Consider the following 27,899-nt stretch of genomic DNA (forward strand, 5'->3'; position numbering starts at 1 on the left):
CTCCACAAGAGACTTGCAAGGTTCTTAGGCAAAGTATGCACAGCCTTGCTGCTGCTTTCGTTGGAAAAACCTAACTCATGCCTACATCCTCCCACCCTGGGCCACCTCCATCCCCATTCCTCTGCTCCTCTCAGAGACAAGCTTCTCCAGATCCGTTAAGGTGGATTTGCCGGCTATCACCTCATCCTCACTTCCCATTCCCACTTCCAACCTGCTGCCTCCCAGTCTCTGCAGCGATACGTCCCATGGAAGTATCGGTGTCTTCCCTGGGGTAAAAGTGGGACACTTTTCAGCGCCCTCTCTGGCTTCTCAGCAGCTTTTGTCAAAGTGGACCCCACCCTACCTCCTCAAACAGTTCTTCACTCAGCCCCAGAGGCAAACGGGGCCCCTAGTTTTCTGCATATTTCTCTGGCAGGCTCTGCTTGTTGTCCTGTACTGATTCCTCTTCTTGGATTCTACAGATGGGTTTCCCGTTGCTTTATTCTCTTTATGCCTCTTTGTGACCAACCCCGCCCAATTCTGTGACTTCAAATACCATCTGTATTCCAATAAGCCCCAATTACTATCTCCAGCCTTGTCACTCCTGGTGAGCTTCAGACCCACATATCCATCTATATAGATGTCATTTCTCCTCGGATTCACATGTCCAACTCTTGATCCTCACCACTTCCCTGCCAAACTTCCCAAGTCTCTGTATCTTAGAGAATGGTGCCCAGAGCCATCGGTTGTTGACATGGCCACCTAGCGATCCTCCGTGATCCCGCCTTTCCTCCCTCTTGTCTGTGTCTTGAATGAGGCGTTCCCCCAACCCTCCTTAAATGTCAAAGCCATGCAAAAAAGGCTTTCTGACTGCAATCTAAACTAGGTTTTCCTGTTACATGCTCACAGCATCCAGGCGCTGGCCACAGCACTCCTCTCGCTTATTAAGTTCCCAGAGGCAGGCTCAATAAACCCTTCCGAGAGAGAGTAAGCCTTCCCTAAACCAGGCGCAGCCCTGTCCCAGGCGGGCACCCGGCCGTGCGCAAGCCTCCCGGAACAGAACACGCCACAGTGGGCGCAGGCGGGAGCGGCGGCGCCTGCGGGAGTAGCCGCGCGGACTACCGCCGTCGCCTCTGCGCGGCTTCCGGGTCACGTCCCCGTCCCGCGAGCCGCGCTGGGACTCCGCCCCCCAGGAAAGGGGAGGAGCCTCTTGTGCCGAGCGGGGCGCGGTCGCGGTCGCTAGGCCCCACCGCAGCCGGTCAGCAGTCGCCGGTTTAAGCGCTGAGGGCGGCGGGTCACGTGCCGGACGGGGTGGGGGCGTGGCACCAGGAAGCGGCCTCCCGCCCGCTCGGATCGCCGCCGCCGCCGCCTCCCGGCCTGACTCGCCGCGCCCCGGTGCCGGGCGCAGCTTGCCCGGCTCCACGCTGGCGGCCGCCCCCGGACCCCCCGCCGCCGCGGCGCCCGCTATGGGCCAGGAGGACTACTATCTGGAGCTGTGCGACCGGCCGGTGCACTTCGAGAAGGCGAACCCGGTCAACTGCGTCTTCTTCGATGAGGCCAACAAGCAGGTCCGGGCCGGCCCGCGCCCTCCTTCCCCGCGCGGCCGGGCGCACCCTGCCCGCCATCCCCCGCGCCCCCAGCGGCGTCCTGCGCGCGCGCGCGCCCAGGCCGGGTGCTGGGGGACCAGGCCTGGGGCCTCCCCTCCGGTCCCGGCGCGGGACTGGCACCGGCCCCGTGCTGTTGGGTGGGCCGAGGGACCAGGCGCCACCGCGGCGGGGCCTTTCTCCTCCAAAGTGACAGCTGGTTGACCCCGAACCTGCGCCACCGACCCTGCAGCGCCCTTTGGCCGGTGTGGTCGGCCGTTAGCTCGCCAGCCCTTTCTCGGTGCCTTTGTTGTGTTTGTCATTAGTTACTCTTGCACTCAAGGATTTAGGCGTTGAGACTGGCTTTATACTTGGAATTTTGGAAACGGAGGGTGGGGGAAGCAGTGTGAGGAGTAATAGGGTGTGCTTAAGTGTATCAGTGGCGCCTTTGCTGAACCGGATTAAAATTTGTAGCCTCGGCGACCCAGGCCCGGTTTTGCACAGTGGGTGGCACTCACAATGGTTTAACCTTTTTGGTCTCTGCTACTCCCTTGCCCCTTAAAATTCTTGTAAACACCAGGTATCTGTAGATGAATATGTGCCACCTTAGTTGAGCTGAACCAAGAGTGGGGTGTGGTAGAAATAATCACTTGTTAGGCTGGTGTCTGTGTCTCAAGTCTTTCAAAGTTCAGGCCATTAACGTTGCTTCTTTTGCCTCCTAGGTTTTTGCAGTTCGATCTGGTGGAGCTACTGGGGTGGTAGTTAAAGGCCCAGATGATAGGAATCCCATCTCATTTAGGTAACTCTTGACATTTACAGAATAATTTTCACGTGTAAATAAAATGATGTTTTTCTGTTTCGTCTTCAGAAGGTGGTTTTAAAAGTTTGTCCTTTGTCTTCCCTAAAAGTTCTGAAGTCTGTGCGCATGCACATCCCTTCCTCTAGGGAGAGGGAAGCAGACACCTGCCAAGCAGACACCTGCGAGCAGTCTCCGTGGCACACATCAGTACTTCATGTCAGAGTGAAATGTGTAGAGTAGTTGTCTCTTGATTTGGGAATCATATGCTCCAACATAGGGTACCTACTTCCTCCTACTTGAAATTAGTAAGGCAGTTTATTGATGTGTCCATTTCCGGTGTCTTGGCGGAGGAGGGCCTTCATTTGCCTGTGGCCCAGCTCTTTCCAGAGTATGTGGTAGGTGGAGGAAGTTCCTAGGTTAGTGTTTCCTGTATAATTATATTAAGAAAATCCCAGCTTCCACCAACGGTGACTGGATGTCCCAGTGTATGCAGGTTGAACCAGTATAATTGCAAATAGCACTTCCTTTCACTTTCTGAAGTGTCCTGATTTGGTTGATAAGTTATCTGGTCTTCGTTCCTGTGATTACAGGAAGGGAAAGTGTAGTGTGGGCCCTCGATTCAGTGGGGACTTAAATTTTTTGCAGGTGGCCTGTGTTAATAAGAACGAGTTTTTGAAGTGGAAATGAATCATCATTTGTTTGGCGCACACTGATTGCAGCCCCCCGCCCTGTGCTAGGCGCCAGGCATGTGAAGGTTTTGAATTAGCCTGGCGCCCTTTTGGAGAGCTCATAAATGTAGTGTGGGAGACAAGTGTGTAGACACATTCTGTCGATTGTGAGAAAGTGCCGTAATAGCACTGTGTTCAGAATTGGGGCACACAAGAGAGAGGAGACATTTATCTTGGGGTAGGCTGAGGAAGACCACTGCCTCGGATGGGGAAGGCCTCAGAGAGGAGGGAGTCTTTGAGCTAAACTTTAAAGCTTGAATGGAATGATTCTGAGTGGGGAAGAAAGATGGCCTTTCAGATGGCGAAGAACGCCAGAGTGCAAAGCTTAGCAGGCAGGGTGTTTTGGGGATTCCAGGTCTGTGTAACTGAGATCAGGTGTCCTCGCAGGGAAGGAGGGGTGGGGGTGGTTTGGCCCCTGGCAGGAGTCAGCTTGAACCTTATGTATTCTGCTATGGAATTAGGGCTTTATCTTATTGGAAATTGTAAGATGGGGGCATGGCACGATCTTATCAGCGTTCGGAAAGATCACGCTGTTCACAGCATTGACCTTGGATTACCTGGGAGCATGTCAAAGTCAGGGGTACCACTGAGCATCGACTGCAGTAGTCTGAACTGGGCATACCCAAGACCAGACCCAAGGCCGAGTAGACTGTCACATAGGCACTCGGGAGGTGCTTGGGAAGGTCTTGGGTAAGTCTTGGTGATCATTTGGGTGTGGAAAGTAACAGTGAGCCGCTGATCCAGATTTGGGGGCTTGGTAGGGTTTGAGGAGGAAGATACTGAATTTATCCCCTTTAAATTTTAAGTTTCGATGGCAAACATTTTAGCAATTTTGTGTATTTTTAACAGTTGTCTGGTGGTATAATTAACTGCATATATTTAATGTATGCAGTTGATGAGTTTTGACATGTTAACCATCACCACAGTCTTTAAGTTTGCTTGTGCGGCCCTGTAATTCATCCCTTGACTTCCTCTTGTAAACATCTGTTTGAGGCCCTGTAAGACTCCGGGGGTTGGGAAGTAAATGGGAAAGCGTAAGCTTGGCTGTAAGAGCATGGTGGGCGGGGGAAGGTGGTGGTTGGTGGAGAAGGTTGCTGGGTGGGTATTGCTTATTTATGTCCAAAGTGACTCTCAGGGGAAAGTGCATCTGTTCTCCATTCTTCAGTCACGTGTTAACCACAGTGTAAATTTCACTGGCAACTTGCTGCCAGTTGGATTTTGTTGTTTGAAAAGAAGTCCTGGTAGTGTCAGAAACATAATTTTCAACTAAGATCTGCTGCTTTCTGAGTATTTAACTTGCCTTTTCTCACAAATTGATAGATGCTAGAATTCAGTTCTTAACTTTTTAACTCACCCCCTTTTTTTCTTAAAGAATGGAAGACAAAGGAGAAGTGAAATGCATTAAGTTTTCCTTAGAAAATAAGATATTGGCTGTTCAGAGGACCTCAAAAACTGTGGTAAGACATGCCTTTATTTATTTATTTAAAAAAATTTTTAAATGTTTATTGTATTTTTGAGAGAGAGAGAGAGAGAGCACGAGCGGTGTAGGAGCAGAGAGGGGCGGGGAGACACAGAATCCGAAGCAGGCTCCAGGCTCCGAGCTGTCAGCACAGAGCCCGATTTGGGCTCGAACTCATGTACCAGGAGATCATGACCTGAGCCGAAGTCAGTGCTTAACCGACTGAGCCACCCAGGTGCCCCTGTTTATTTTTTTTAAGTTTTATTTAAGTAATCTCTACATCCAACGTGGGGCTCAAACCCACAACCCCAAGATCAAGAGTTACATGTTCTACTGACTGAGCCAGCCAGGTGCCCCAGGACATATCTTTAAGTACAGAGTAAAGGAAAGGACATTAGAAGTACACTTAGAAGAGAATGAATTACAAAAAAACAGCTAAAGGAAGCATTTATTATTTTAATGTCCTGAAAGTTATAGTTCTGTTGTACTATATTTGAGCCTTGGGAATTCTTTTTTTTTAAATTTTTTAATGTTTATTCATTTTTGAGAGACAGGGCGTGAGCAGGGGAGGGGCAGAGAGAGAGGGAGACACAGAATCCGAAGCAGGCTCCAGGCTCCGAGCTGTCAGCACAGAGCCCGATTTGGGGCTTGAACCCACAAACTGTGAGATCATCACCTGAGCCAAAGTCAGATGCTTAACTGAGCCACCCAGGCACCCCGAGCCTTGGGAATTCTTGAAGATGATAGAGACATTTCAAGGGATAAATATTTGTGACCTTAGTTTGTCATTTTTGACTTAAAAATGTTTTAAAGTAATTTGGAACCTCAGGCAACCTTGGATTGATTGGTAGCGGCATAGATCGTGTGAGTTGTATTTTTGGCAACTTTGTGAATTAGCTTTAATGGAGTAACTCCATTTACTCACTGCTTGCATCTTTGAATGCTTGATCCCCTAGGAACAGACATTCAAAGTTGGAGCACCCGTTTGGCATTTTCACTTTCCTAAGCATTTTCACTTTCCTAAGTATTCACTGTCACCATTGGTAAAGTAGAGCAAAACCTTTTGGAAACAGGCAGAATCTGACTTTCCCCTGTCAGTATTAATTGCTAAAATTGTTGGAAAGCCTCTTATAAGAGGCAGCAACACATTTCTCTGGAATCCATTGGTTTTCGGTATCAGTTTCTAAACTAACTGGATAATTGGATTAACTTTTTTTTTAAATTGCATTGGAAGGGGACAGATTGTCCAAATTGGTTTTTTTAGTTTTCCTGCCTTCTATCCGGTTTTTTTTTCCGATCACTTTTTAAATTTGTCTTTTGTCTGTCTGGTGGTATGCTAGTGTCTGTTGGCAGTATGCTGCTTGATCCCAATTTCTCCTTGTGGTTTTTTTACTCTTCAGGATTTCTCTAATTTTATCCCGGATAGTTCTCAGCTGGAATACACTCAAGAGTGCAAGGTATGAGCCCAGATCCTTTCCCGGCTGCTGGCCATCTCACTGTGTGGGTGACGTGGGGGAGGGGCAGCGTGCCCTGGGAATTGCCAGCACACCCTGGGAGGCAGGCTGTGCCTTATGCTGACTCCTGTTGCACGGTGGCTCTGTGACTTGGACAGTTTTAAAAGTTTTGTTTTGTTTTGTTTTTTTATGTTTATTTATTTTGAGAGAGAGAGAGAGAGAGAGAGAGCACTCGGGCATGGAGGGGCAGAGAGGGAGAGCGAGCATCTCAAGCAGGTTCCACACTGTCAGCACAGAGCCTGACTTGAGGCTGGATCTTGAGAACCGTTAAGCTCGTGGCCTGAGCCGAAATCAAGAGTGGGATGCTTAACCCACTGAGCCACCCAGTCGTCCCAGTTTTAAAAGCCTGTTTCTTCTTTTATAAGATGAAATCGGGAGGATTAAATGGGTGACAGGACGTTAATCGCCCGGCTGTGCTGGCTGTTCGGGGGGGTCGGACCCTGGATTCCTTTCATAGCGGCCTTGTAGGAGGTTTTAGGAAGAGGAGTGTTTTCCCCTCTCCTGATGATGTTTCCTTTCCTTGATTTGTTGTCCTTGTGTCCTTCCACTTTCTTTCCCCAAGTGTAGATTCTAATCGGTTTTAATTAGATTTGCTGGGTAGCATAAACGAGGCGAGGCGGTGGGGCTCAGCTCAAAGCAGCAATGTGACACCCTGGAAGGTAGCAGAAGGTGCTAGTGGCTGGGTATGGCTTTTAGCAGCTTCACAATGGTTTTGCTAAATGGAGTTTAGCAAATGGAGTTTAGGTGGGCTCTGTGACAAGGAGAGGCCCTTCGGCCCACGAACCGAGCCCCTCACAGACCTCTGGATCTGTGCGCCGCAGAGCCCCTGTCCTAGCCCTGTATGGCCTCAGGTTTGGGGCACTGCTGTGCAGCAGGGGAGGCGAAGGGGTGGGCTCAGGGCCCCAACCCCATCTTGGTCCGCACTCACTGAGAACCTTCTAAGCTTTTCTACTTTTATAATGCATGTTTTTAGAATACAGCTAAGAGAAAGTCACCTGCCCTTTGATTTTCCTTAAGGAAGAAGTTGATATCTGTGTGTGCTGGTCAGTTACCTTTCTGCAAAATTCAGGCTTTTCCCTCTGTTCTTGAGAAGGAATTAAGAGTCAGGTGCTTTAGTGAGGCATCCCAGGTGGAAATCTGGGAATGTTGTATTGAAAAGAAAGTTTGATTTCTTAGTAAGTAATCAAATCGGGGTAACTTTTATTAAAGAGTGTGAGAAGTGGAGTATTTTAAGCTTTTGAAGAGTTGTACAAAAACTAATTAATTAAAAAATTTTTTTGTAATCCTTTTCAGACCAAGAATGCCAACATACTTGGATTCTGTTGGACCAGTTCTACTGAAATTGTCTTCATAACAGATCAAGGAATTGAATTTTACCAGGTATTATGTTGATCACTTCTGTTTGCTGGACAACGGTCTGTGATGGCAGTGTGGCAGCCTTCTGAATTCACTACTGAATAGACATTTTGAGATTCTAGAACTTTAGGTTTTGTTTGGGTTTTTGTTCTTTATTTCTAATTACAAGAAATGCATGTTTTTTATAAAACGTTTAAACATTACCAGGCTATCTGGAAGGTAAAAGTCCCCCCCCATAATCCCTAGAAATAACTAGTATGAATAGTACGTTTTTCTTTGTTTTCCTACACACATGCAAACTTCATTTTTTTATAAAAATGGGAATGTTGTATATGAAGTTGTGGCTGGCTTTTTTTTCATAGCAGTGGGGCTTGGACATTTGTCCATATTTTATTCTGAGTAGTGTTCTGTTGTGTGGGTGCACTGCGGTTTAATTAATTCCCTGTTGATGAACCTCTGGCTTGTTTTCATTTTTCTGTGATTGTAAACAATTCTGCAGTGAACATGCTTGCAGACATTTCTTTATGTTCTTGGGTGAGGCAGTTCTTGGAAGGGGAATTACGGCACAGATACGAACATCCGAAAAGCTGAACAGATATTGCTAAATTTTGTCCAGAAGTTTGCTCTGTGACTTCCGGTATAGGGATATCTTTTTCCACATTTTTGCCAGAACTGCATATGATGAGTCCATAGACATATAGTCTGGGTATTAGCCCTTTCTCAGGTGAGATGGTTTGCAAATACTTCCCGTTGCACAGGCTGCCCTTTTGCTCTGTTGACTTGACTTGGTACCTGCCTTGTCTTATAATATGTTCCAGCTGCCCGACCTGTTGAGCATGCTTCTGAATCTTTCAGTGGAGCTAGCTAATCTAGAAAGTGTTCGGATATTCTCGGGGTTCAATTTTGTTGACCTAATGAAAGCAGTATAATTTAGAATGTACAGATGGAGAAAATACACCCGTTAAGCAAAATGTGAGATGTTAGTGCTTTGCCATGGGGCCGTCCTCAAAACCTTTGTAATGACCACCAGAAAGAAAACAAACTGCACAAATCTCGTACACATAGAAGGAGAGTTTTGTGTATATGGTAGCGTGGATAGGATCACCTGCTTTCCCGAAGGGTTCCTTGTGGCAATCATATACTTTTCTGCTCTCTGTAGTGGAAAAGTGTACATTCATGTCATCTAGATGGTCTTCAGATCTTCAAGAAATAAGTTAGAAAGAGGACTCTAGCATATCCGTTTCATATCTAAATTATCAAGAAACCCATGCCTCTCCACCATGACTTCCACGTCAGTTCTGGAGCACAGTGTTCTAGGAGCATTCATGTCTCGGGGCTCTATACAGTGTTCCTTAATTTATCTGAATATTTAGAGTATATTTAAGAGCTGCCTCAACTGTAAAATACTAGGTTTGCATGCAGAGTCTCACGAACACGATTGTTAGCAAAAGGGAGCTGCTCCCAGACTCCGTGCTACCTGGAGTCAAGACAGAGCCAGGTGGAAGGCAGGTGCTACAGGCTGGGTGTGGGTGATTCAGTGCATGGGATCGTTGAGGTGGGGGGGGCGGGGTGCGCATTTGCTTCCACGGGTTGGAGGAGGGAGTATGTAGTCTGGACTCTTGGGTGGATGATGCCTGGAGAGTGTGCAGGCTCTTGCAGGGAACTGGCCTGCCTGGGCTGTGACTGCATAGCGGTGTCTGAGCTGTATTTTCTCCTTGGTCAGGTATCCATGCTGCCCGCCTCTCAGGGTCGTGGTGTGAATAAATGAGCCAAGATGGGTAAAGCACTGAGCGTGGGGAGCAGTAGCTGCAGCAAACAAAAACCTGTGCAACTTTACTTAGTGTTTTTTTCCAGATTTTTCTTGTTAATTTACCATCAGTCGTCTTCCATTTTGCTGATTTTAAAATAAAGATTCTGTTTCTCGAACTTTGCTTCAGGTGTTACCGGAGAAACGAAATCTCAAACTCCTGAAGAGCCAGAATATCAACGTGAATTGGTACATGTACTGCCCTGAGGGTGCTGTGATTCTGCTGTCTACCACAGTCCTTGGAAATGTGCTGCAGCCCTTTTATTTTCGGGTAAGAGTGAGCCTGTCTTTAGGAAAAATTCCCTTTCCCCCCTCCCATCCTGTTCCTCTAATATACTAAGGTATCCCGGACTTCAAAGGGGCAAGTTTCTCCAATAACCTCACCACTTCTGACCACTAGAGGGCACACTGTACCATCCTGTCACGGCCAGGAATGACTCGTTCTGTGGGGACAGACTCCAGGGAGTAAAGGACTTAGTGGGACTTTGGAAAGGATGGAGAGACAGAGTGTGTGCCTGTCCTCCGTGGTTTTATGTAGGGAATGCTAAAGCATCAAAGAGGTTTAACCAGCTTTTCCTAAAACTTGTATCACCCCAACAGACTGGCACTATGTCAAAGCTGCCCAAGTTTGAGATTGAATTACCAGCTGCGCCCAAGTCAACTAAACTGAGCCTTTCTGAGAGAGACATCGCGATGGCGACCATGTATGTCTGTCTTTTGAGAGAATTCCTTCCTGACATTTGCTTTTGGTAATAGAAGTAGCAGAAGTGCATCATAAAAGCACAGCACTTCCGATAGGTGCCCTCAGAGCACATGATAAAGACTCCCGCTTTCCCGTTCAGTGTCTAGATTTTATGAATGGAGAAAACTGGTCGTCAGCTTGGCATTCTTTTCTGATTATTCTAGCTTTGTGATCTTAGGGAAGTTTTTTCCCACCATTCTGGTCTGATAAAATGAGAACATTGGACCGATTTGTTGTTTAGGTATCTTAGTTCTATAATTTTTTTTTTATTCTGTGAGTAGTTGAAGGTTATCTAGGACTTTTATTTATTTATTTATTTTTAGCTAAAACATATCCTGCTGGCTTTAAAGAACATAGTTTATCTAACAAACATGGAACTAAATTACTTATGTAGGAAGGTATCCTCGCTTGTAAATGCAGAGTATCTCAATTTCTAAGCTTCATTATGGAAGTTTTAAACACACCATAATAGAAACTGATGCAAAGAATACCTTATGTACCCATAACCCAGTTCAAAAATGTCCAAATTTTGCTCCTAAATTACTTCTTGGATTCTTCTATGGCCTAAAACAGTGGTTTTGAACTTTAACGTTCTTTGGGAGTTAGAATGCCTTTTTTTTTTTTTTCTTTTAAAGGCCATCTACTGTGGCATCCCAGGTTAGAGAACAGATACAGTGAGAGCAGTCCTCACCCAGTGGCGGCAGAGACCCACTCCCTTCCCTCTGGTCTCATCCCTGTGGCAGACCGAGGACAGTGTCAGCCACTGGAATAGCAATGTGCATGCAGGAACTGGTCACAGGAGCATTTCTTCCATGAGGCTTATAAATGAAGAGTGATTATATTTTCCTGTTATCAAGGAATATACTCATTATGTAGAACTTGGAAGATACAGAAAGTTCCAGAAAAAGAAAGTGGACTCAGTTTATTACTCAAGGATAGCTATTAACAACATGTGTTTCTTTCTAGTAGTTTTGGACATTGTGCAGAAGTTTGTCTTCCTTTTAAAGTACTGTGATGGACCTGTATTTAGTTTTGCATCCCCGTTTTCACTTTTATATAATGGCCTTGGGTTTTTTTTTGTTTTTGTTTTTTTTTTAGCTGCACTTTGTAAATATTTTTGTTGGCTGTGAAATATTCTGTTAGGGAATATGTCATAATTTACTTAACTCTTATGGCCTCATAATTCAGCATTTAGAATAGAGGAATTTCAGATGTCCTGTGTGAAGTCTGTCTCTTTGTTCTCCAGATACGGACAGCTTTACGTTCTCTTCTTGAGGCATCATTCTCGGACCTCCAATAGTACAGGAGCGGAGGTAGTCCTATATCATCTACCACGGTATATTTAATGCTGTCCTCCTTCTCCAATTTTAAAATACGAACTAAAGCTTGTCGATCTATGTTTTGACCTTTCTGTTATCCTACAGAGAAGGTGCCTGTAAAAAGATGCACATATTAAAGTTAAATCGGACGGGGAAGTTTGCCCTAAACGTGGTGGATAACCTGGTGGTCGTTCATCATCAGGATACAGAGGTAGGAGTTATGTGTGGGTGTCTGGTCTGTCAGTGTGGTTTAAGAGTTAGGAAAATTAGGGCGCCCGGGGGGCTCAGTCTGTTGAGTGGCCGACTTCAGCTCAGGTCATGATCTCATATTCGTGAGTTCGAGCCCCTGCATCGGGCTCACTGCTGTCAGCACGCAGTCTGCTTCGGATCTTCTGCCTCTCTCTGTCTCTCTGCCCCTGCCCTGTGTGTGCTCTTTCAAAAATAAATTAACATTAAAAAAAAAAAAAGTTATGAAAATTGACAAAACATGCAGAACAGAGAATAGAAAGTACTTTCCATGCTAAAGCTTTGGTCTTCCAGATGCAAATGAGTTTGGTATTCTAGATGGTTGAGAAAAAACAGTGATTCCCTGTCTATTGATTACAGTTGATTAAAAACTATTCCAGAAAGTAGCACATGAGGGTATTTGACTCTGGAACAATTATTTGGTTGGCTCAGCCAAGCTGGGAATTTACTGCAGAAGCACAGTCTTGCATGAGCACACAAGCTTTGTATTTCCTTTGTGAGTACAGATAATGCTAGGTGATGATTTTGAGGCTTTGTGGCCCAAGAGAAAGACTAGAACGGGTCCTGCTTTTTTTTTCTACATGGTTAGCTGGGTGTCTGGTCACAGACAAGCTCCTTGTGTCCCGTGCCTCCCGCAGGGTGGCGATACCCTTATCTTGACTAATGAAGGTATTTCTAGTCGAAGTGAAAAAGATCTGCTGAAATCACTTGGAGCTCTTCAAGGGCAGCCTGTCATAAACACCAGGGGTGTGCGTGAGTGTGGGGGACAGTGTAACAGAGTCGTGATATCACAGCAGACTCCTCCCCGCGTAGAACCAGCCTGGGGGGGTGCAGCGCAGGGCATGCCGACTCTGTAAGCTGACGGGAATGGAGGGATCTGAGAGAACAGAAGGGACAGGCCAAGTCATGGCTTGTTTCGGCATCAGAGTCTTACTTTTTTCCACTTCAGACATCGGTGATATTTGACATCAAGTTAAGGGGAGAGTTTGATGGCACCGTCACCTTCCATCATCCGGTGCTTCCGGCACGCTCGATTCAGCCCTATCAGATCCCCGTGGCAGGTAAGGGGACCTCCGCATAGTGGATGGAACGAGGGGTACACACAGGGGTTCCCAGGCCCCTGTGCTTTTGGGGGGGCTTTGTGTTCCTTCCAGCATCTTCCTTTTCCAGGGCTAATAATGTGAGCATTAGAAGAGTAGGTTGTGTCAAATGATTGTCTTGTGTCTCCTGCTTACGTGGTCTGAAGGTAACTGCTGGTGAACTGGTGGAAAGCCAAATCTAGACGTTAACCTTCAGCTCCGTTCTGGATGTTTGGGACCAGTGAAAGGCAGTCAGGTTCGAATTGGCCAGTTATAACAAAACAAATGCCAGGTGTGATCAAAATCATAGCCTGGACAAAGATTAATAAGAATTCAAAAGTCCATTGAATCTCTGGCCTCCAGAGCGTGGGTTGGTAAAACATTTTTCACAGCTAAAGGCTTTTCGTCATGTTTAACCCCCTAGGTTGTAAGCCCCATGCAGGCTTGTAGCAGCTCTGTATCTTGCCTGCCCCGTGCTGCTGCAGGGTGTGCCGTGGGGACGCGCTTGGTAGCCACTCTCATTCCCCCTTCTGCTGTTGGTCTGTTCAGCTGTTCATTTTCAAGCAGACTACACATCAGAATCACCCCGGGGGCTTTACAAGGGCACCCGCTGTCACCTGAGAGCGGTCAAGTCCATGTGATTGGCAGCCAGAGTTGAGGCCCGTGTGCAAGAACTTCTCAGGTTCTAGATTCAGGTGTTCTTTGCTTTAGCTTGTCTGGACCCTTCCCTCTTTTGCGTGGGCTGTCCAAAATGACCACGTTTTCCAACCAGCTGATTAAAACCTGTCTTCGGATCGTCCCTGGGTAATCGGAGCAGAACTGGGAATGATGTTTAATTTGCAGGGCTGCATTTCTCAAGTTTACCATGGATGCACGGGCAGTGCAACTGGGAATTAAGAGTCCCTGTCATGTGAGGTGTTTGGGGTCTGTTTCCTAGAGGAGATCTCTGTGCCTGGACCTACCCTGTGCAATGGGGAATTGAGCTAATTATTTAGACAAAGCACAAAGCACTGTTATTTGAAATCTTTTCGGTGACTGGCCTGGGGATGTGATTTTGAACCATCCAGGACTTGGTGATTTATTGTGTAAATGAAGACGAGTCCTCTTTGGTTATTACAGAAGAATGAACAACTCTGAGTCTGTCGTACTTTCCCCTTCTTGGGAGGCCATTTTCACGGATTGTTCTCAACTTCCCCCTTCCTCCTTATATGTGGTATCAGTGGTACAAGACAGTTCACTCCTTCCTTATTCAACTGTAGTCGAATCACCATTTACTGAAGGCTTTAAAAGTACTGCATTTCACCCTCTGAGCACTGGTGTGGGCAGTATTTCCTGGTGGCATTGTCGTTGCACACTTGTGTTTTTTCCACTTGCAGGTCCTGCTCCTGTGACCAGCCAGTCTCCCATCCCGTGCAAACTCTGTATCCTTTACAAAAGCCTTACTGTTGTGCACAGAAGGGAAGATAGTACCCCTCTTTGTCTTGGTGTGTGAGAACAGTCCTGCCTGGCAGCTGTGAATAACCTGAATAACATCTTGGGAGCCCGCCTGGGGGTGCTTTCCTCACCACCTGGGCCTGAGTAGCCTCTGCAAATAGGGGGCGGGCGAGTGCTAAACAGAACTGGGTTTGTCTTTGGTTTTTATCCTGGTTTACCATTTCCTATAACATGCAGATTCTTCATCCTGGATTGTCTTTCAGCCTGACATCATCATCAGCGCAAGCCAAGGTGGGTCAGAGGGGACAGTCGTCACGTTAGAAAATAGTTACTTGTTGGTTTTGGATGACACTTGTAGCCAGTAACAGGTTCAAGGTGAATCTGACAAATGACCTCTTCCTTCAGTCTTAGGAATGGGAAAATTTTTCACTTTATACTCTGTTCTTTACTGTTCTGTTTTATCCTGAGCATATACTATTATTTTTTAAATGTTTATTCTGAGAGAGAGAGAGGTAGAGATTCCCAAGAAGGCTCCATGCTGTCAGTGCAGAGCCCAATGTGGGGCTCGATCTCACAGACTGAGATCATGACCTGAGCTGAAATCAAGAGTCGGACACTTAACTGAGCCCCCAGGCGCCCCGCTTATATTAGTTTTATAATAAACAACTAAGAATGGCTATTCCCCTGCTTCTAGCCCATTTAGGTCTGTCCGTTCTGAAAAGCCAGACTCCGCAGCACGGTGTACAAGGCCCTCCCTGCCCTGTCCTTATCACCCCCCGTCCTACCCACGTGTGTCTTTGCCCTTTTCTGTTCCGTTTGCATAGAAGTGCGCTTCTGCTTCCCACTGTGCTGGGCAAGCTCCTTCAAGATGCTAGCTCTCTCTTCCTGGTAACCCCCTAGCACCTGTATCTTCCTGTTGGGAGTACTTTCCACATTTGTCTTCAGTCATCTTGTGTATTCTCCTGTCTTACCCACTGGGATTCGCGAGAATTTTCGAGGTTTCCACTGCATGTAGAATTCCTCTCTCCCTTCTCCATCTGGAACGGTGCTGGCTCTGGACCAGCTGCAGGAGAATTGAGAAGGGCACCACTCGTCATCTTTAATGCAGTGTTGAATTCTCTCGTGGAACCCCAATTGAGGAAGGCACTACCTGTCTACCTGGCAGTGTGGGTGTACAGGCAATTCATGGATTGGTGAATGCATGAATTATGAACTTCCCTTGGGAGCCTCGGGAGTTACCTTTTGACTTGAAGAGCCAGTGCGGGAGAAACCAAAGTATAGGACCAAAGTAAATACCGCACGTTGACATCCTTTTCTACCTTCAAGGTTAAAAGGGGGCTGGGTGTGGGGACAGAAATGCTCTGAGTTGATCGAAGACTTGTCACCCGCCCTTATTTCGGGAGCTACACCGTTGATGCCCCTCTGATTGGAGAGGGTGACCTTGTTGGAGGGAACCGTCAAGCGGGCGGTGGTTGTTTGGCTGGGCGTCCTTCTGTTGTCAGGTGTGTCCTGCATTCCCTGGACTGCGCTTGGGTTAGTAAGAAGAGGGTTGCAACAGTGCTTTGCAGGACGGCCCCCTCCCCCGCCCCCCCAATGAATGTTTTAGGGGAACCATCTTTTGGGCTTCTGTTCTCGTTTGCGTCCAGTATGAAATTTGCTGCCTCCTCAATCCAGGTTACCTCTGGAACCTCCAAGTAAAACTTCAGCCTATCGTAAACCTCTTGCCAGATAAAGGAAGACTGATGGACTTTCTCCTCCAGAGAAAGGAGTGCAAGATGGTCATCCTGTCTGTCTGTTCGCAGAGTAAGTGGACGAGTCCTTCCCCATCGGACTGATTCCAGTACTCGGCTTGGGCTGCCCACACCCTTTATTGGGAGCTGGGCCACATTTGTCTCCTTTGTCCATAATGTGGAGCCTCATTCTTCACTTGAAGAATGAATTATTTAACCCCCTGGAAGGAAAGACCAGGAAACAGAAAAATGACTTACAGTGACTTGGGTAGAAAAGCTAAATTGGATGGTTCCAGCAAAAGCAAAGCTAACTGTGGCGCACTTGGCGGTAATGAGCTAGCATCTCCAGCCTTAAAACAGTTCCCAGAATCCAAGTCACTCGCTGCGTATGTGTCTACTTTGAGCACTTTCTACTGAAAGCTTCTGTAGCCCCTTTTCCTAGTAACCAGGAAGGGCTGGTGAGTGATTTCCAATCTCCAAATGATACCCTTTCTCTGAATGCCCCTTGAAGGTATGTTTGCCTGGTAACCCTTTGAGGTTAGTTACTTCTGTGCTAGCAACTGTCTGAATTCTGAAGTGGATGTAAAGTCACTTGACCTGTGTGAACATTCTTCCCAGTGTTGAGCGAGTCAGACAGAGCAACCTTACCTGTGATCGCCACGGTTTTTGACAAACTCAATCACGAGTACAAGAAGTACCTGGACGCCGAGCAGAGTTACACAACAGTAAGCTGTGTGTGTGCTGGGTGGGACAAAGGGCTCTTCTCCACCCCCACCGCCCAGTGTATTTCCTAACCAACTATAATGCGAGGTTCTGGTGGGATAACACCACTGGGGTGTGTGTGCCAGGTGGCAAGGTGGCTGTGTTGGGGGTCACAGATTCAGAGTTTGTGCCTCCCCTTAGCTTGAGGCTGCGTGTCACTTAATGCCTTCGCTTGTTTTTAACCTGTGTTGAATCTTACAGGTAGATCCTTGGTCTTACCTGTTTTGTGGATAAGAAAAGCAGTTTTGGCTTTGCCTTACTTTATACATACTTCTGCCCGGTCAGAGCCTGGACTGAACAAATTAGGCGTATAATCCTTTTGCCGCATCTTCTTTCTTTCCTTTTAGGCTGTAACAGCTATAAAATTAACACTTTTACTGGCATTCGGTCAGCGTCCTGTCAGGATAGTGATGACATATTAGCACCGTGCTTCCACAGAGCGGGTTCACTTGTTTGTCGTGAACGGCTAGAAACCATTGACGTGGCCTGTAGCCAGGTTCTGCTATACTGTTAGGATGAGCGGAAGGACGTATTTCACTTCAAGGACCTGATTAGTCCTGAAGCTTAAAACAGAAGTGGTTTTAGGCAGTAACGAGGAACCCAGAACTGCACTCCCCTTTAGCTCCTCGGGGGTAAGAGAACGGATGCAGGCTACTGAAGGCCAAGTGACCTCGGAGTGCACCTGTCCCTGTCCTGTGAGACATGCGAGGGGGGCTGGGTTCTTGCAGAGCCTCCTTGGCCTTGCTGCTAGTGTACTGGGCTGTGGGAATCCGTAGGTCTGACCCCAGATGGGTTTCTGTGCCTCGCTGCTCTGGCTCTGAGTCTTTTTAAATGCATGCCGATCAGAGGGTGGTTCCCCCCCCCCCCCCCCCCCAGCAATGCTGGAGCTTCCCCAGCCCCCACCACAGCTGCACCGTCAGCCCTGGAGCGAGCTGCTCTAGAGAGTTCAGGGAAGTCATCCGTCTTCTCGCAGAAGTCAGCAATGTTTGGGTGGCCTTGTTTACCACTCGGAAACGCACACATCCAGCCTTACAAGCGGTATTCCCTTACTGTGTGACCAGTACACCATTCCATTTTTATTAGATAACAAATACGAGAAAGTCCGTGATTAAGAAAATGAGGGATTTTAAGAGGGGAGAAAAATGTGTCTCAAGCAGAAGCGGACTTCTGCTTTTTTAGCTCCACGTGTGAACGTTGGCATATTTTCAAGATGACCAACTCTGACTTCTAAACCCAGCCCCAGCCCGCACAGGAAAAATGGTTTTGTCCACGTAATAAGTGCCATCCTCCGCTCGTATCTTAGGTATTCAGTTTTCTGGGAGTCCCTAGAAGCTGACGAGAGTCCCGTTTGCAATGTGTTGTCTAGGCAGTAGAAGCGGGGCCGAGCCGGTGCAGCCCGCTTCTCAAAAGGCCGGTGCGGACCCAGGCTGTGGTCGATCAGTCTGACATGTACACCCACGTGCTGTCGGTCTTCACGGAGAAGAAGGTGGGTGACGGAGCCTCCAGCCAGAGATCTTATCTGCAGGGAACTGGGGAAAGCAGTAGAACTCCTAATGTGATTTAAAGAACCAGAGTTCTCTTGGGTGAAGACCCAGTGCTAATAGTTTGGCACTATTATACTAGGCCAAAACGTGACCGTCGACGGGGGGAGGTTCTGGAGGGATCTGTGCAGAACCCATGAACAGCACTGGGCCAGAGGCGCACGGAAACAGAGCGGGCGGGTAGACAAGGAGCTGCAGGCGGCCTCCTTGCGAGCGTCTGGTTTTGAGACTACTCTTCTTTTCTTCTGTAGGAGATGCCTCATAAATTTGTGATAGCCGTACTGATGGAGTATATTCGCTCTCTTAACCAGTTTCAGATCACAGTACAGGTACTTTCCAACCATTTGTGGTCCCAACTTAGAGGAGCGGGGTCTGCGTACCAGACTCCGAAATCTGAGTGACTCTCCCGACATCACCGTGTCGGGCTCAGGCGGGATGATTAGTGTTTAATCGAGCATCCTGTCAACGCACAGGTGACAGAAACCTTAACCCGTCACTTAGAATAGCTCCATCCTAGACATACCTGGCCTCATGCATGTTGTAGTTGGGTGACTGGGAAAGTCTTCTCCTGTTTTTGTCCTCAGCACTTCTTACACGAACTTGTCATCAAGACGCTCGTCCAGCACAACCTCTTTTACATGCTGCACCAGTTCCTACAGTACCACGTCCTCAGTGACTCCAAGCCTCTGGTATGTGGCCCCAGGCTTTGACTTCTGGGATTAAAAGCTTCAGATTTAACCGTCTGACATCTTATGCTGAAGCTGGTGTGAAAACATGTCTTTCAGGCTTGTCTGCTCTTGTCCCTAGAAAGTTTTTACCCGCCCGCTCATCAGCTGTCTCTGGATATGTTGAAGGTAACTCTTGCTACGTCCCCGTTTTAAACTGCATTCACGTCTCTTCCTGTTGCCGCTGCTTACCTGGACTTGTCTCCCCTTCCAGCGCCTCTCGACAGCAAACGATGAAATAGTAGAAGTGCTTCTTTCCAAACACCAAGTGTTAGCTGCCTTAAGATTCATCCGGGGCATCGGCGGCCATGACAACATTTCCGCACGAAAATTTTTAGATGCCGCGAAGCAGACTGAAGACAACATGCTTTTCTATACTATATTTCGGTTTTTTGAACAGCGAAACCAGCGTTTGCGAGGGAACCCTAACTTCACACCAGGTAGGACACGGCAGTGGTAAAAAGGCCTGGGGCGAACACAGACTCAGGGTAGCAAGAGAATGCTGGTAGGCTAGGAGGTGAGAAGCCTTTTGGGAAAGTTCCCCTAAGGAGAACTGCGTGAGCTTTTTTACAAACAAAATCCCATGACGGTGGTAAGAGGAAAGTCAGAATGCCAGTGGAATCTGAATTAGGCTTTGGAACCTGCAGTGGACGCGTTCTGGGCACAGTTCAGGCCTGAGCGTGGGTCTGGGAATGCTCCTTTCTGAAGAATCAGGAACGAAACAGGAAAGGGCGACGAAGGGTTTAAACGGCCTCAGGCTTATTACTCACTCTTCTCTGCAGACTTACGAAACCGGAGGCATCCCCTCCTTTAGAATGGGAAGGAACATGTCCCTTTTGTTTCAGGCCTGACGACTTTTTGTAGCTTAGCGAATGGTGCAAGATGGTGTTACCTGTGACAGGTTGGCCTCTACTTCTCCCCAAGCAGGTGGGGATTTGCTGGGGTTGTGAAGGTGCCCAGCAGCCATGCACGAAAGGACAACTCAAAAGCTTAGGAAAACAAAGTATTTTATGAAAGAAAAATAAGTTAAAACCCAGCATATGTATCTATGAGCTGTGAAGTCTTCATTCTTTTTTCCCTTTTGTGCCACATCTGATTAAATCTGCATTTCTTTTATAGGAGAACACTGCGAAGAACATGTTGCTTTTTTCAAGCAGGTTTTTGGAGACCAAGCTCTCATGAGGCCTACGACATTCTGAAATCACTTGCTAGTTTTTTTATATATATATAAAAATGTGTACAAAGTTAATTTATTGCATTAATAAAGCTCTTTAAACTACAAAATGTTATAGTAAAGTGTATCTACACCATCCTCAAATGTTACTAAAAATACGGTATAGAATCTGTGTGATGGCTTACTCCCAAACAAAAGGAAAAACATTGCATTGATTGGCCTTTAAAAAGTGTCAGGGAGCAGATCCCACTCAGCCATGCTAGTGTCACCTTCCGCCTGCCAAAGAGTTAGGTCTGGTTCGCGGAGAACTGGAAGGCCCCACAGCGTCCCAGGGCTGCCTTCCGATTCCGTAATGCTTCCGATTCACGCGTCACATTTGCATTCCTGAGTTTAAAAGCACTATGGCCGAAGCTGCTGCTGTTAAGTAGCCTGATGTCTGGTACCGTCCAGTGTCCAACTCGGCCTCGACGGTGCAGCCACTGTCCGGTGAGCGGTAGGCTGAGCGACCCACAGACACAGTTCAGAGTCCCCCGACCTCGCAAGAGGGCTAGAAATTTAGGAGTTGTTCTCGCTCTGTACCTTTGTATTGCTCTTGAGTGGCCAAGCTTTTGGCTTTATTTATTGATGGGCCTGTGGGGGATTAAAGAAAAAACTTCTGGATTATTTCTTCAGTAGAAAAGGAAGGCGACAGGGTAGTTCTGTTATAAGTACAAACTTTCTATCCCTCTGAGATTCAAAAACCCCAACTCCTCATGTTCCCTATCTCAATGCTTCAACTTCTTATAAGGCTCAAGTCAAGCAAATTAGTACTGTTGTCCTTTCAACCACAGGTCATTTACAGAAGCTGAGGTGGCCGCAGAAGTAAAGAGACCTTAAGGGTAGTCTCAAGACATGACCCGAGGAGCAGAGGGAGCACTTTGCTGGCACAGGGAGGAAGGGACCAGAAGGTGCTCTCAGCACTGCTGGGCTGTGGCCAGCAGCCCAGCCACTCCTCTCCATAGCAGGGAGGAACCCCCTGGACCACCGCCACTCAGGCTCCTTCACCGTCTGACTTCTGGGCCTTGTTCAGCAGACATGGGGATCTTGTTAGGGAGGAAAAGTGTTAGTGGTTCACTAGTGAAGTTGTTTGGGCAGCCGTGAAGCCCCTAGACAAGACTCATCTCAGAATTTTTTTTTACACTTAGTACCAATTAAATGACCATTAGTACAAAAGAATGCTTCTAGATCTCTCTTCTCCTTTAGTAGCATACTTCCCCTACCCATTTAAAAACAAGAACACTTACCTATGTAGCTGAGTAAGACCGGGAGGAAGATCAAGCCGTGGGTGGCTCCCAGTAAGACCATAGCCAAATACATCCTGAAGTAAAATATCTGGAAAATCTGAGATTTGGCAAAGGCCAATACCACAATCCCTCCAAATTTTGTTAGTGTGATTCCACTGAACACCTGAAAGAAGAGACGGGGTTTAGAAAGCACTTACTAACCTACTCTAATTCCACATTTCCTCACACACTGATTTCTGGATGGGCAAGGCCCAAAGCAATGGGGGTGGGGGTTGAACCCCAGTCTTCAGAGTTAATAAGCATTACATTCTACCTGAAATTGATTTGCTGCTTATGGGCCTGAAAAAAAAAAAACAAAGGTGTAAGGGTAAATAAAATCTGTGTATGCTGCATAGACACTGGGTTCTGTCTTTAAACAGATTTCCTTGTATTTTTTAGGTGAAAGCGATTGATTATCTAAAATTATTACAAGTGTTAGTTGTTCTCTGTAACAGTATTTTCTAGGCCGGCAAAGTAACTGGCTGATAGGCTAAAGCAGGCTGTGGAGCTGACCTAAGAAGATTCTGGGCTTGAACTATAAATTGCACCGTGGGCTCTGAGTGTGACAGCTTCCTCGCTTGTCAACACATGGCTGGCCTGTGTCTTACATGCAAAGGCCTTCCGGTCCTCAAATCAAACTTCTCGGTTCTTCTCCTGCCTGTCTACAAAGGATTTGCCAATGGAAACAGTTATAAAGATTTCAGGATGTAGCTATTTCATGAAATGCCTGAAAACTTACTCTTGGTTGTTCTTAAAGGATTCAAATTCTGTTCTCCCTACTGAATTTTACAGCTGCCTAGAAGCACTCAGTTGACGAGCTGGGCACTTTATGTGGAAATGTCTACCCCGGCTACTTACAGAACTGCCCATGTGAGCGAGCGCCTCTTCTGCCCGTTGTGCACGGCTGCCCTTCATGCTCACTGTGAATGCTCTCGTTATGTGGCTGCAGAACTCCACGGAAATGCCACAGCTCTGGAAAAAAGTGCTTCCGTTACATCCTTTTGTGGTTGAAAATCCTAAGAAAGCAGGCCCTCTTCTCCCACGATCTACGGTTCGCAGGGCATCCCAGGTAGCTCAGGAGCCTGAAGAATCCCCTTTAACTTTGTGTATACCAATCCCCTATCACACCAACTGAAGCTGTACCAGGCAACTTGTGAGACCCTCAAGGCGCAGCACCCAGAGCTCCAGTTTTCTATAGCGAATTTGCCTGTTTTAAGGGAACTTGCTGAACCCACGTTACCCCCACCCTCCGAGAGCCAGCACGCGATCACCAGATTTGCTTTAGTCAGGCCTCACTGCTGCTCCCCCCGCCCTAAACAGTTCATATTTTAAGTACAGACACACTTTGTTTTAATGCTTTCTCAAATGCTCACATTTTCAAGACGATTAAATAGCACCTGACAATTGCATGGGAAGCAAAAGGTACTGTTAAGAATTCCATCAGGAAGGAGTTTTTCTAAATAAAAAGTGAACATCTTGTCATCAGGCTATAAGCGTTTTTGCAAACGCTTCAGAGTAAGAAATTAAAGGCAAAATACCCTCGCAACACAACAAAGTCCCATTTTCAATGTCCTAAGCACCTCCCACATCCTCACTCCATCTAGCAGCCATCCTGTTTGTCCAAGAACAGGAGCTGGCCTTGGTCTTTTACCCCAAGAACTAGTTCATAGAAGGGACACAGGAGTTATGGACTGAGTGGACCAGGACTCACCATAACCAAGTTGACCAAGGAAACTGCATTCAGACTGATGCCCCACAGCCACATGACGCCAAACATGTTGACCAAGATCATAGCGATGGTGATACACATGATCACTGCAGACCACAGATCACAGCCCAGGAGAATCACGGTCACCAAGAAGATGGCTCCCAGGGACACGCTGAGGTTAAAGATCGTGTCATCAATAATGGTCAGGTACTGTTCGTAGAAGACATAGAATACACTGGAGAAGAGAGAAGCAGGTTCTGTCACAGCTCATTCTCGCTTCTGGAAGCTCTACCTTTCATGCTGCCACTACTGCAAAACTGAAACCACTCTGAGACACATCCCGTTCATAAACTGCCCTCGTCTGTGTGAGACTCCTCTACAGTAATTCTAGCGAACTTTTGATTGCCCACTGACACCCAAGAAGGGCCTAATAATGACCCAAAATGTGTACTGTATATGTCCATAAGCCCAACCTATTCTGCTTCGTAGGTATTTACAGAGTATTTCATGGTATTTTGAAAAACCAAGTCCTGATCTATCCTGAGAATTCCCTCAAGTCAAATAGGGTCTATGCAGGGCGTGAGCAGAAAATGCTTTTTGGGAAAAGTTAACCAGCTCTCCTCTGTAATTGGGACATCCAATTTGAGAACTTCCTCAATGGAAAAACAGGCTGTCCTGTCAGGAACAGGTCGGAACTCTTTAAGTGAGATCAGAGGCACGGGGAAAAAAATCACTTGTTTCTTCTACTTTTCCATATTTTCCAAATTCAGTATCTCCTAAGATACTCTCTTAGTAAGGAAAACACCCAAACAAAAAAGAAAAGCCTCCATAAAGGCACCGTCCCAGGTAATCAGCAGTCGGGGATACCCAGCGGTTGTGACCAGGAAGGGCAGCTCGGCCCTCTCCGTGAAGTCTGGTCCCCAGGTACTGTGCCCTCCCGCTCGGGTGCCATCTTAGAGTATGTCTTTTTCAGAGTGTGAGCTCTAGCCCAGAGACAGAGTTTTGCATGTCCAGCACGCAGACCTCGGTGGGTGCTGTAGATCCTGGTCCTCTTCACCCAGATGCTACTTCCCTTGATGCACTGTGCTTGTGTTCATGATGGAGAAGGTGTCAGAATGAAAGCCAAGTATCAAAATCCCACCAAGGGAGCCCCCAGGGTGTGGGCTCTAACCTATGACACCCTCACTTAGAAAATTCACACTACCTGTATGGGAACACACGGTAATTATTTCCTTCAAGGCCCATGGTTTTGGTGATGTTACTGGCGATGAGGTTGGCTTTTCTCATGGCGTCAGTAAAGTCAGCAGACGTCTGAAGCACGGTGTGGTAGGTCATGAAGTAAGTGGCTCCGACACCCGTGTCATTGCCGAGGATGTTAACTGCCGAACTGTAAGCAGCATGTCCCCTAAGAGAAGACTCGGTGGCGTCAGAATAGCCACACCTTGTACGGGATCTGCAGATCCTGAGCACTCAAGGCTAAGTGAAATCATCTGACCCTGGGCTCAAAGGTCAGGCCAAATGTCAAGTTCAGGGACGGGAAGGCCCCTTGAAAGGGAACGAGGAAGGTTTTAGCTTGTTCTCTTGCACACTGGCTTTTCTTTACTGCTCTTGGTTGTTCTGGTGCACAGGTGCTATTATTTCTCTAGCTGGTTTGCTCACAACCAAATGTGCTTTCATATGGTGTTTGCGCAGCGGCGTTGTGTTAACAGGAGGCGGGAAAGGAAGGGCCCCAGAGTTGGTGGCCAGAAGACTGGTTTCAGCCGTGCCACGTGTTGGCCACAGAACCCTGGGCAAAGTTACTGAATCTGGGCTGTGGTGTCCTCTGTGAACAGGTGTACTGCCACCTACTCCCAGGGCTGTGTGATGAGCCACTGAAATTAGTGAGGAGCCTGGCACGCTACTGGCACACAGGAGGCTCCCTTAAGTGGTGGCTGCTGCCCTCCTAAAAGCTGAATGTACTTGGATTTGTTTTATGTAGGCCAAGGCATTCAGTCTGCGAGCAGACCAAGCTGCAAGACTCATTCTTATTTTTAGACACAGTACCGACTATAGGTATCAAAGCAGACATGACACACATGACCAACTGACAGGATTCTGGTCAATTACACATTCTTAGGAAAAACAGGGTTTACCTAACATACCTGTGGACACTCATCTTCCTCCTACAAAAGGTTCTGAATCACCCCACCCCAGACTTCCAGCCATCTTCCCTCTTTCTGGGCCCAGACAAGCTGCTTCCATGGGTCACTGGCCGCATGGCAAGACAGGGGAGTGAGACACCCCATAACATCATGTCCAGACAGGCTGGTGAGAAGAATGGTGGGGCTACAAGAACCTAAACCTTAACCCAGGGTGGCATGCCAAGCAGAGATGCTGTCCCCAACACCCACAGACACAACTAAACACACTCTGAAATGCCACGTGCTCCTGCTCCCCTTCTGCCCTGCTGGACACCTGCATAGGGTTCTGCACCCATCCGTGCAGCCAGGGGGGCCAGGACACAGGAGAGGAAGGAACAAACACTCGAGCCAGGGTAAACTAGTTGAAAATGAGGAGGAGTTTTCTTTAAATGTGTTTTAGGTTTCTCTGCTTTCACAGAAGGATCGGGACAGGGCAGGGAGGGGGAGAGAAGAGACCTTTCCCACGTGACTGCTTCGACGCCAGCCCTCCGCCAGCTGTCCAGTGCACAGCAACGGGAGGCAGGCACATATCTGAGTGGCTCAGTGGCACTTACCCTTTGCCGCACTTGGGGTTCGGGTTATCAGAAAGGAACATGGGCAGGAATCTCATGAAGTCTCCACCTTGAGGCCTCTGTTTGCCCTCCTGGGTGAGGGGCCTGCAGCGGATGCAGGCAGGGTCAACCACTAGCATAAGCACAGAGGAGGGGCCGAGGTCAGAAGATTAGTCTCCAGATTTTGAAACGTTTAAAGACACTGACAAAGAAATGAGGGGGAATTCTTCTCCTGAATCTTTTTCCAGATCCAAAAGCTTCCAGCACAGATGATTTTCATAGTCTAATAAATCTGAGATCCCATCTTCACCTGAGGCAGCCTGTACACACTTTCTTCCCCGAAGCAGATTTCCCACTTCGAGGATAACCTCAGCTGGTGTTCTCAGAGTCCAAAGCTTCCATGTTTTTATCAAGAAAATTCTAGGACAACTTCAACACTCCTAACAAAACTGTAGGGCAACAGTGGTAATGAAGGGGAGCACATCTGTGAGACACTATGGCCAGACACCTATCATAAGATGCCCCTGCCCCGGCCCTGCTTAGCCTGCAGCCCTGTGGTGGGAGGTGGGAGAGAAAGAACACAACCCCCTTCAGAGACCATGGCTGAGGGAAGGGATGGTGATGAAAGCTATGAGACCTGGCACTGGCAGATACGTAATATAACCCGAGGTGAAGTACAAATTCGCTTCAAATTATGTCAAAAGTCTTCAGAGAAAAGGGAAAGATTTGGAAAAGGAGATGAAAGTACCTGAAGCATTGCAAAACCGGTCGGTGCTGTTGTAGACTCTACAGCAAGAAGACTGAGGCTTGACCCAATCAAAGTAATCGTCGATCCAGGAAGAGGGAGCAAAGCCTATTCGGGTACTAACGAAAAGGAGGGGAGATGTTACTGACTTGCTCCACAGGCAGGAAGTCTTTAGATTCAGTCCTTTTTCTGAAACCTAACTTCTTTTTCTAGATTTTACACTGCTGCCGAGTCAAAAGACACGTTTCATTACCACTTAATGGAAAATACTTCGGAATATGAATTGGTAAATTAGTCCTTTAAAAGCTTTTGCTCAGGTAAAGCTAGAGTTAGCAGGATTTGGAACAATGAATTTTCTAAGCAAATCCATTTGCAGTGAGAAATTTCAGGCCCGCGCGGACTCTGGCCACCTCCACTACAGTACGAGACGACCGGGTGGTACTGACTAGCTGTCTAGCTGGGCCGCGTTGAATATCTGCTGCACCAGGGAGTCGTTATTGCAGCCCATGCCTCCGCACACCATGTTCTGCCCTTTCAGAGAGGTGTAGTCATGCCCTTCCTCCAGGACAAAGTACACAGGTGGACCTGCATGCAGGTATTTGAGGGACTTGAAATAATCCATCACGTAGGAGTCCTGAAAAAAGGATCAAAGAATAGGACAGAGGATGAATGCTCTGATGATGCTGAAGTGAGGTGATGATCGCTAAGGATCAGGAGAGCACTGGATGCTGCTGGTCGACAGGCCCCCAGCTCAGATTCTGGGTTTCCTACCCAGCCAGCTCCCTTTTGCTCACCCTCCCTGCACCCCTGCACCCCAGGAGCTCCCGTGGCTGGCCCGCCCTCAGGAGGGCACCTTACAAGGTAAAAGACTTGCTGCTCGCCTTCTCTGGCTGGCCAGTGGGCTGCCTGAGAGTTCAAACGCTAAGACGACCTCCCACGGGCACAGCTTTCTCCTAACATGGGAGAGCCTGTCCGCACTTGCATTTCAAAGCAGGCATTAGCTTGAAATAACTGCAGGCAAGTTCTGAAAAATTTGTTCACACCACTGGCTCAACAAGATAAAAGAGAAAGCATCTTACATCTGGCATTGAAAGAGACTGATCCAATCCGATTTCCACTTTGTTCAGGACTGCAACACTGAATGACAGGACACCTACAAATATCGCTATCTGAAATGAAAAGTGAGTTATAAGACAGTGATTGCTTAGTGTATTAGAACGTAAGAACACAAAATCTTAAACACATAAAAAACAGGACTTTCCTCAACTGAAAAGTTTAAACGACATGTTAAGTAAGTAGAGAGAAGGGGTAGTGGCTGAGATCATACTCTCTAGAGTCAAACTACCTGGGTTCAAATCCCGGCTCCATCACTTATGAGCTGAGTGACCCTGGGGAAGTCACTTAACCTCTCTTTTA

The 27,899-nt window shown here is 47.4% G+C and overlaps 2 protein-coding genes across 4 annotated transcripts in view; one reads left to right on the plus strand and one right to left on the minus strand.

The window, feature by feature from the left end:
* The first annotated feature begins 1,256 nt into the window (after positions 1 to 1,256).
* On the plus strand, positions 1,257 to 20,087 carry RMC1 (regulator of MON1-CCZ1). 2 transcript variants are annotated; one of them, XM_027068644.2, is made up of 20 exons: positions 1,257 to 1,547; positions 2,285 to 2,361; positions 4,462 to 4,546; positions 5,949 to 6,005; positions 7,356 to 7,442; positions 9,356 to 9,496; positions 9,826 to 9,929; positions 11,214 to 11,303; positions 11,392 to 11,497; positions 12,482 to 12,593; positions 13,988 to 14,032; positions 14,283 to 14,336; positions 15,720 to 15,848; positions 16,394 to 16,500; positions 17,904 to 18,023; positions 18,330 to 18,407; positions 18,663 to 18,767; positions 18,864 to 18,932; positions 19,018 to 19,243; positions 19,923 to 20,087. In XM_027068644.2, the coding sequence occupies exons 1-20, from the start codon at positions 1,446 to 1,448 to the stop codon at positions 20,000 to 20,002; spliced, it is 1,974 nt and encodes a 657-aa protein (XP_026924445.1). In that variant the 5' UTR covers positions 1,257 to 1,445; the 3' UTR covers positions 20,003 to 20,087. The 2 variants fall into 2 exon arrangements, with proteins under 2 accessions (XP_026924445.1, XP_053062252.1); XM_053206277.1 differs by lacking the exon at positions 1,257 to 1,547 and adding an exon at positions 1,663 to 1,863.
* Positions 17,579 to 27,899, minus strand: part of NPC1 (NPC intracellular cholesterol transporter 1) — a 55,967-nt gene continuing 45,646 nt past the window's right edge. For both annotated transcript variants that reach the window (XM_027068641.2, XM_027068642.2), the window contains exons 17-25: positions 27,563 to 27,652; positions 26,930 to 27,117; positions 26,487 to 26,602; positions 25,742 to 25,871; positions 24,212 to 24,412; positions 23,011 to 23,242; positions 22,158 to 22,271; positions 21,261 to 21,423; positions 17,579 to 20,607 (exon numbers count right to left, since the gene is read on the minus strand). In XM_027068641.2, coding sequence (XP_026924442.1) covers positions 20,525 to 20,607; positions 21,261 to 21,423; positions 22,158 to 22,271; positions 23,011 to 23,242; positions 24,212 to 24,412; positions 25,742 to 25,871; positions 26,487 to 26,602; positions 26,930 to 27,117; positions 27,563 to 27,652 — 1,317 coding nt within the window. In that variant the 3' untranslated portion in view covers positions 17,579 to 20,524. The remainder of the gene's footprint in view (positions 20,608 to 21,260; positions 21,424 to 22,157; positions 22,272 to 23,010; positions 23,243 to 24,211; positions 24,413 to 25,741; positions 25,872 to 26,486; positions 26,603 to 26,929; positions 27,118 to 27,562; positions 27,653 to 27,899) is intronic.

This window comes from Acinonyx jubatus, chromosome D3 (genome assembly GCF_027475565.1).
Source record: "Acinonyx jubatus isolate Ajub_Pintada_27869175 chromosome D3, VMU_Ajub_asm_v1.0, whole genome shotgun sequence".
NCBI lineage: Eukaryota > Metazoa > Chordata > Mammalia > Carnivora > Felidae > Acinonyx > Acinonyx jubatus.

What these genes read in the sequence shown, in the direction of transcription:
- RMC1 (XM_027068644.2), top strand. Translation starts at nt 1,446, where the DNA reads ATGGGCCAGGAGGACTACTATCTGGAGCTGTGCGACCGGCCGGTGCAC. An exon ending in AAGGAATTGAATTTTACCAG is followed by an intron (nt 7,443 to 9,355) that starts GTATTATGTTGA and finishes ACTTTGCTTCAG; the next exon opens with GTGTTACCGGAGAAACGAAA. An exon ending in CGGTCTTCACGGAGAAGAAG is followed by an intron (nt 18,024 to 18,329) that starts GTGGGTGACGGA and finishes TTTCTTCTGTAG; the next exon opens with GAGATGCCTCATAAATTTGT.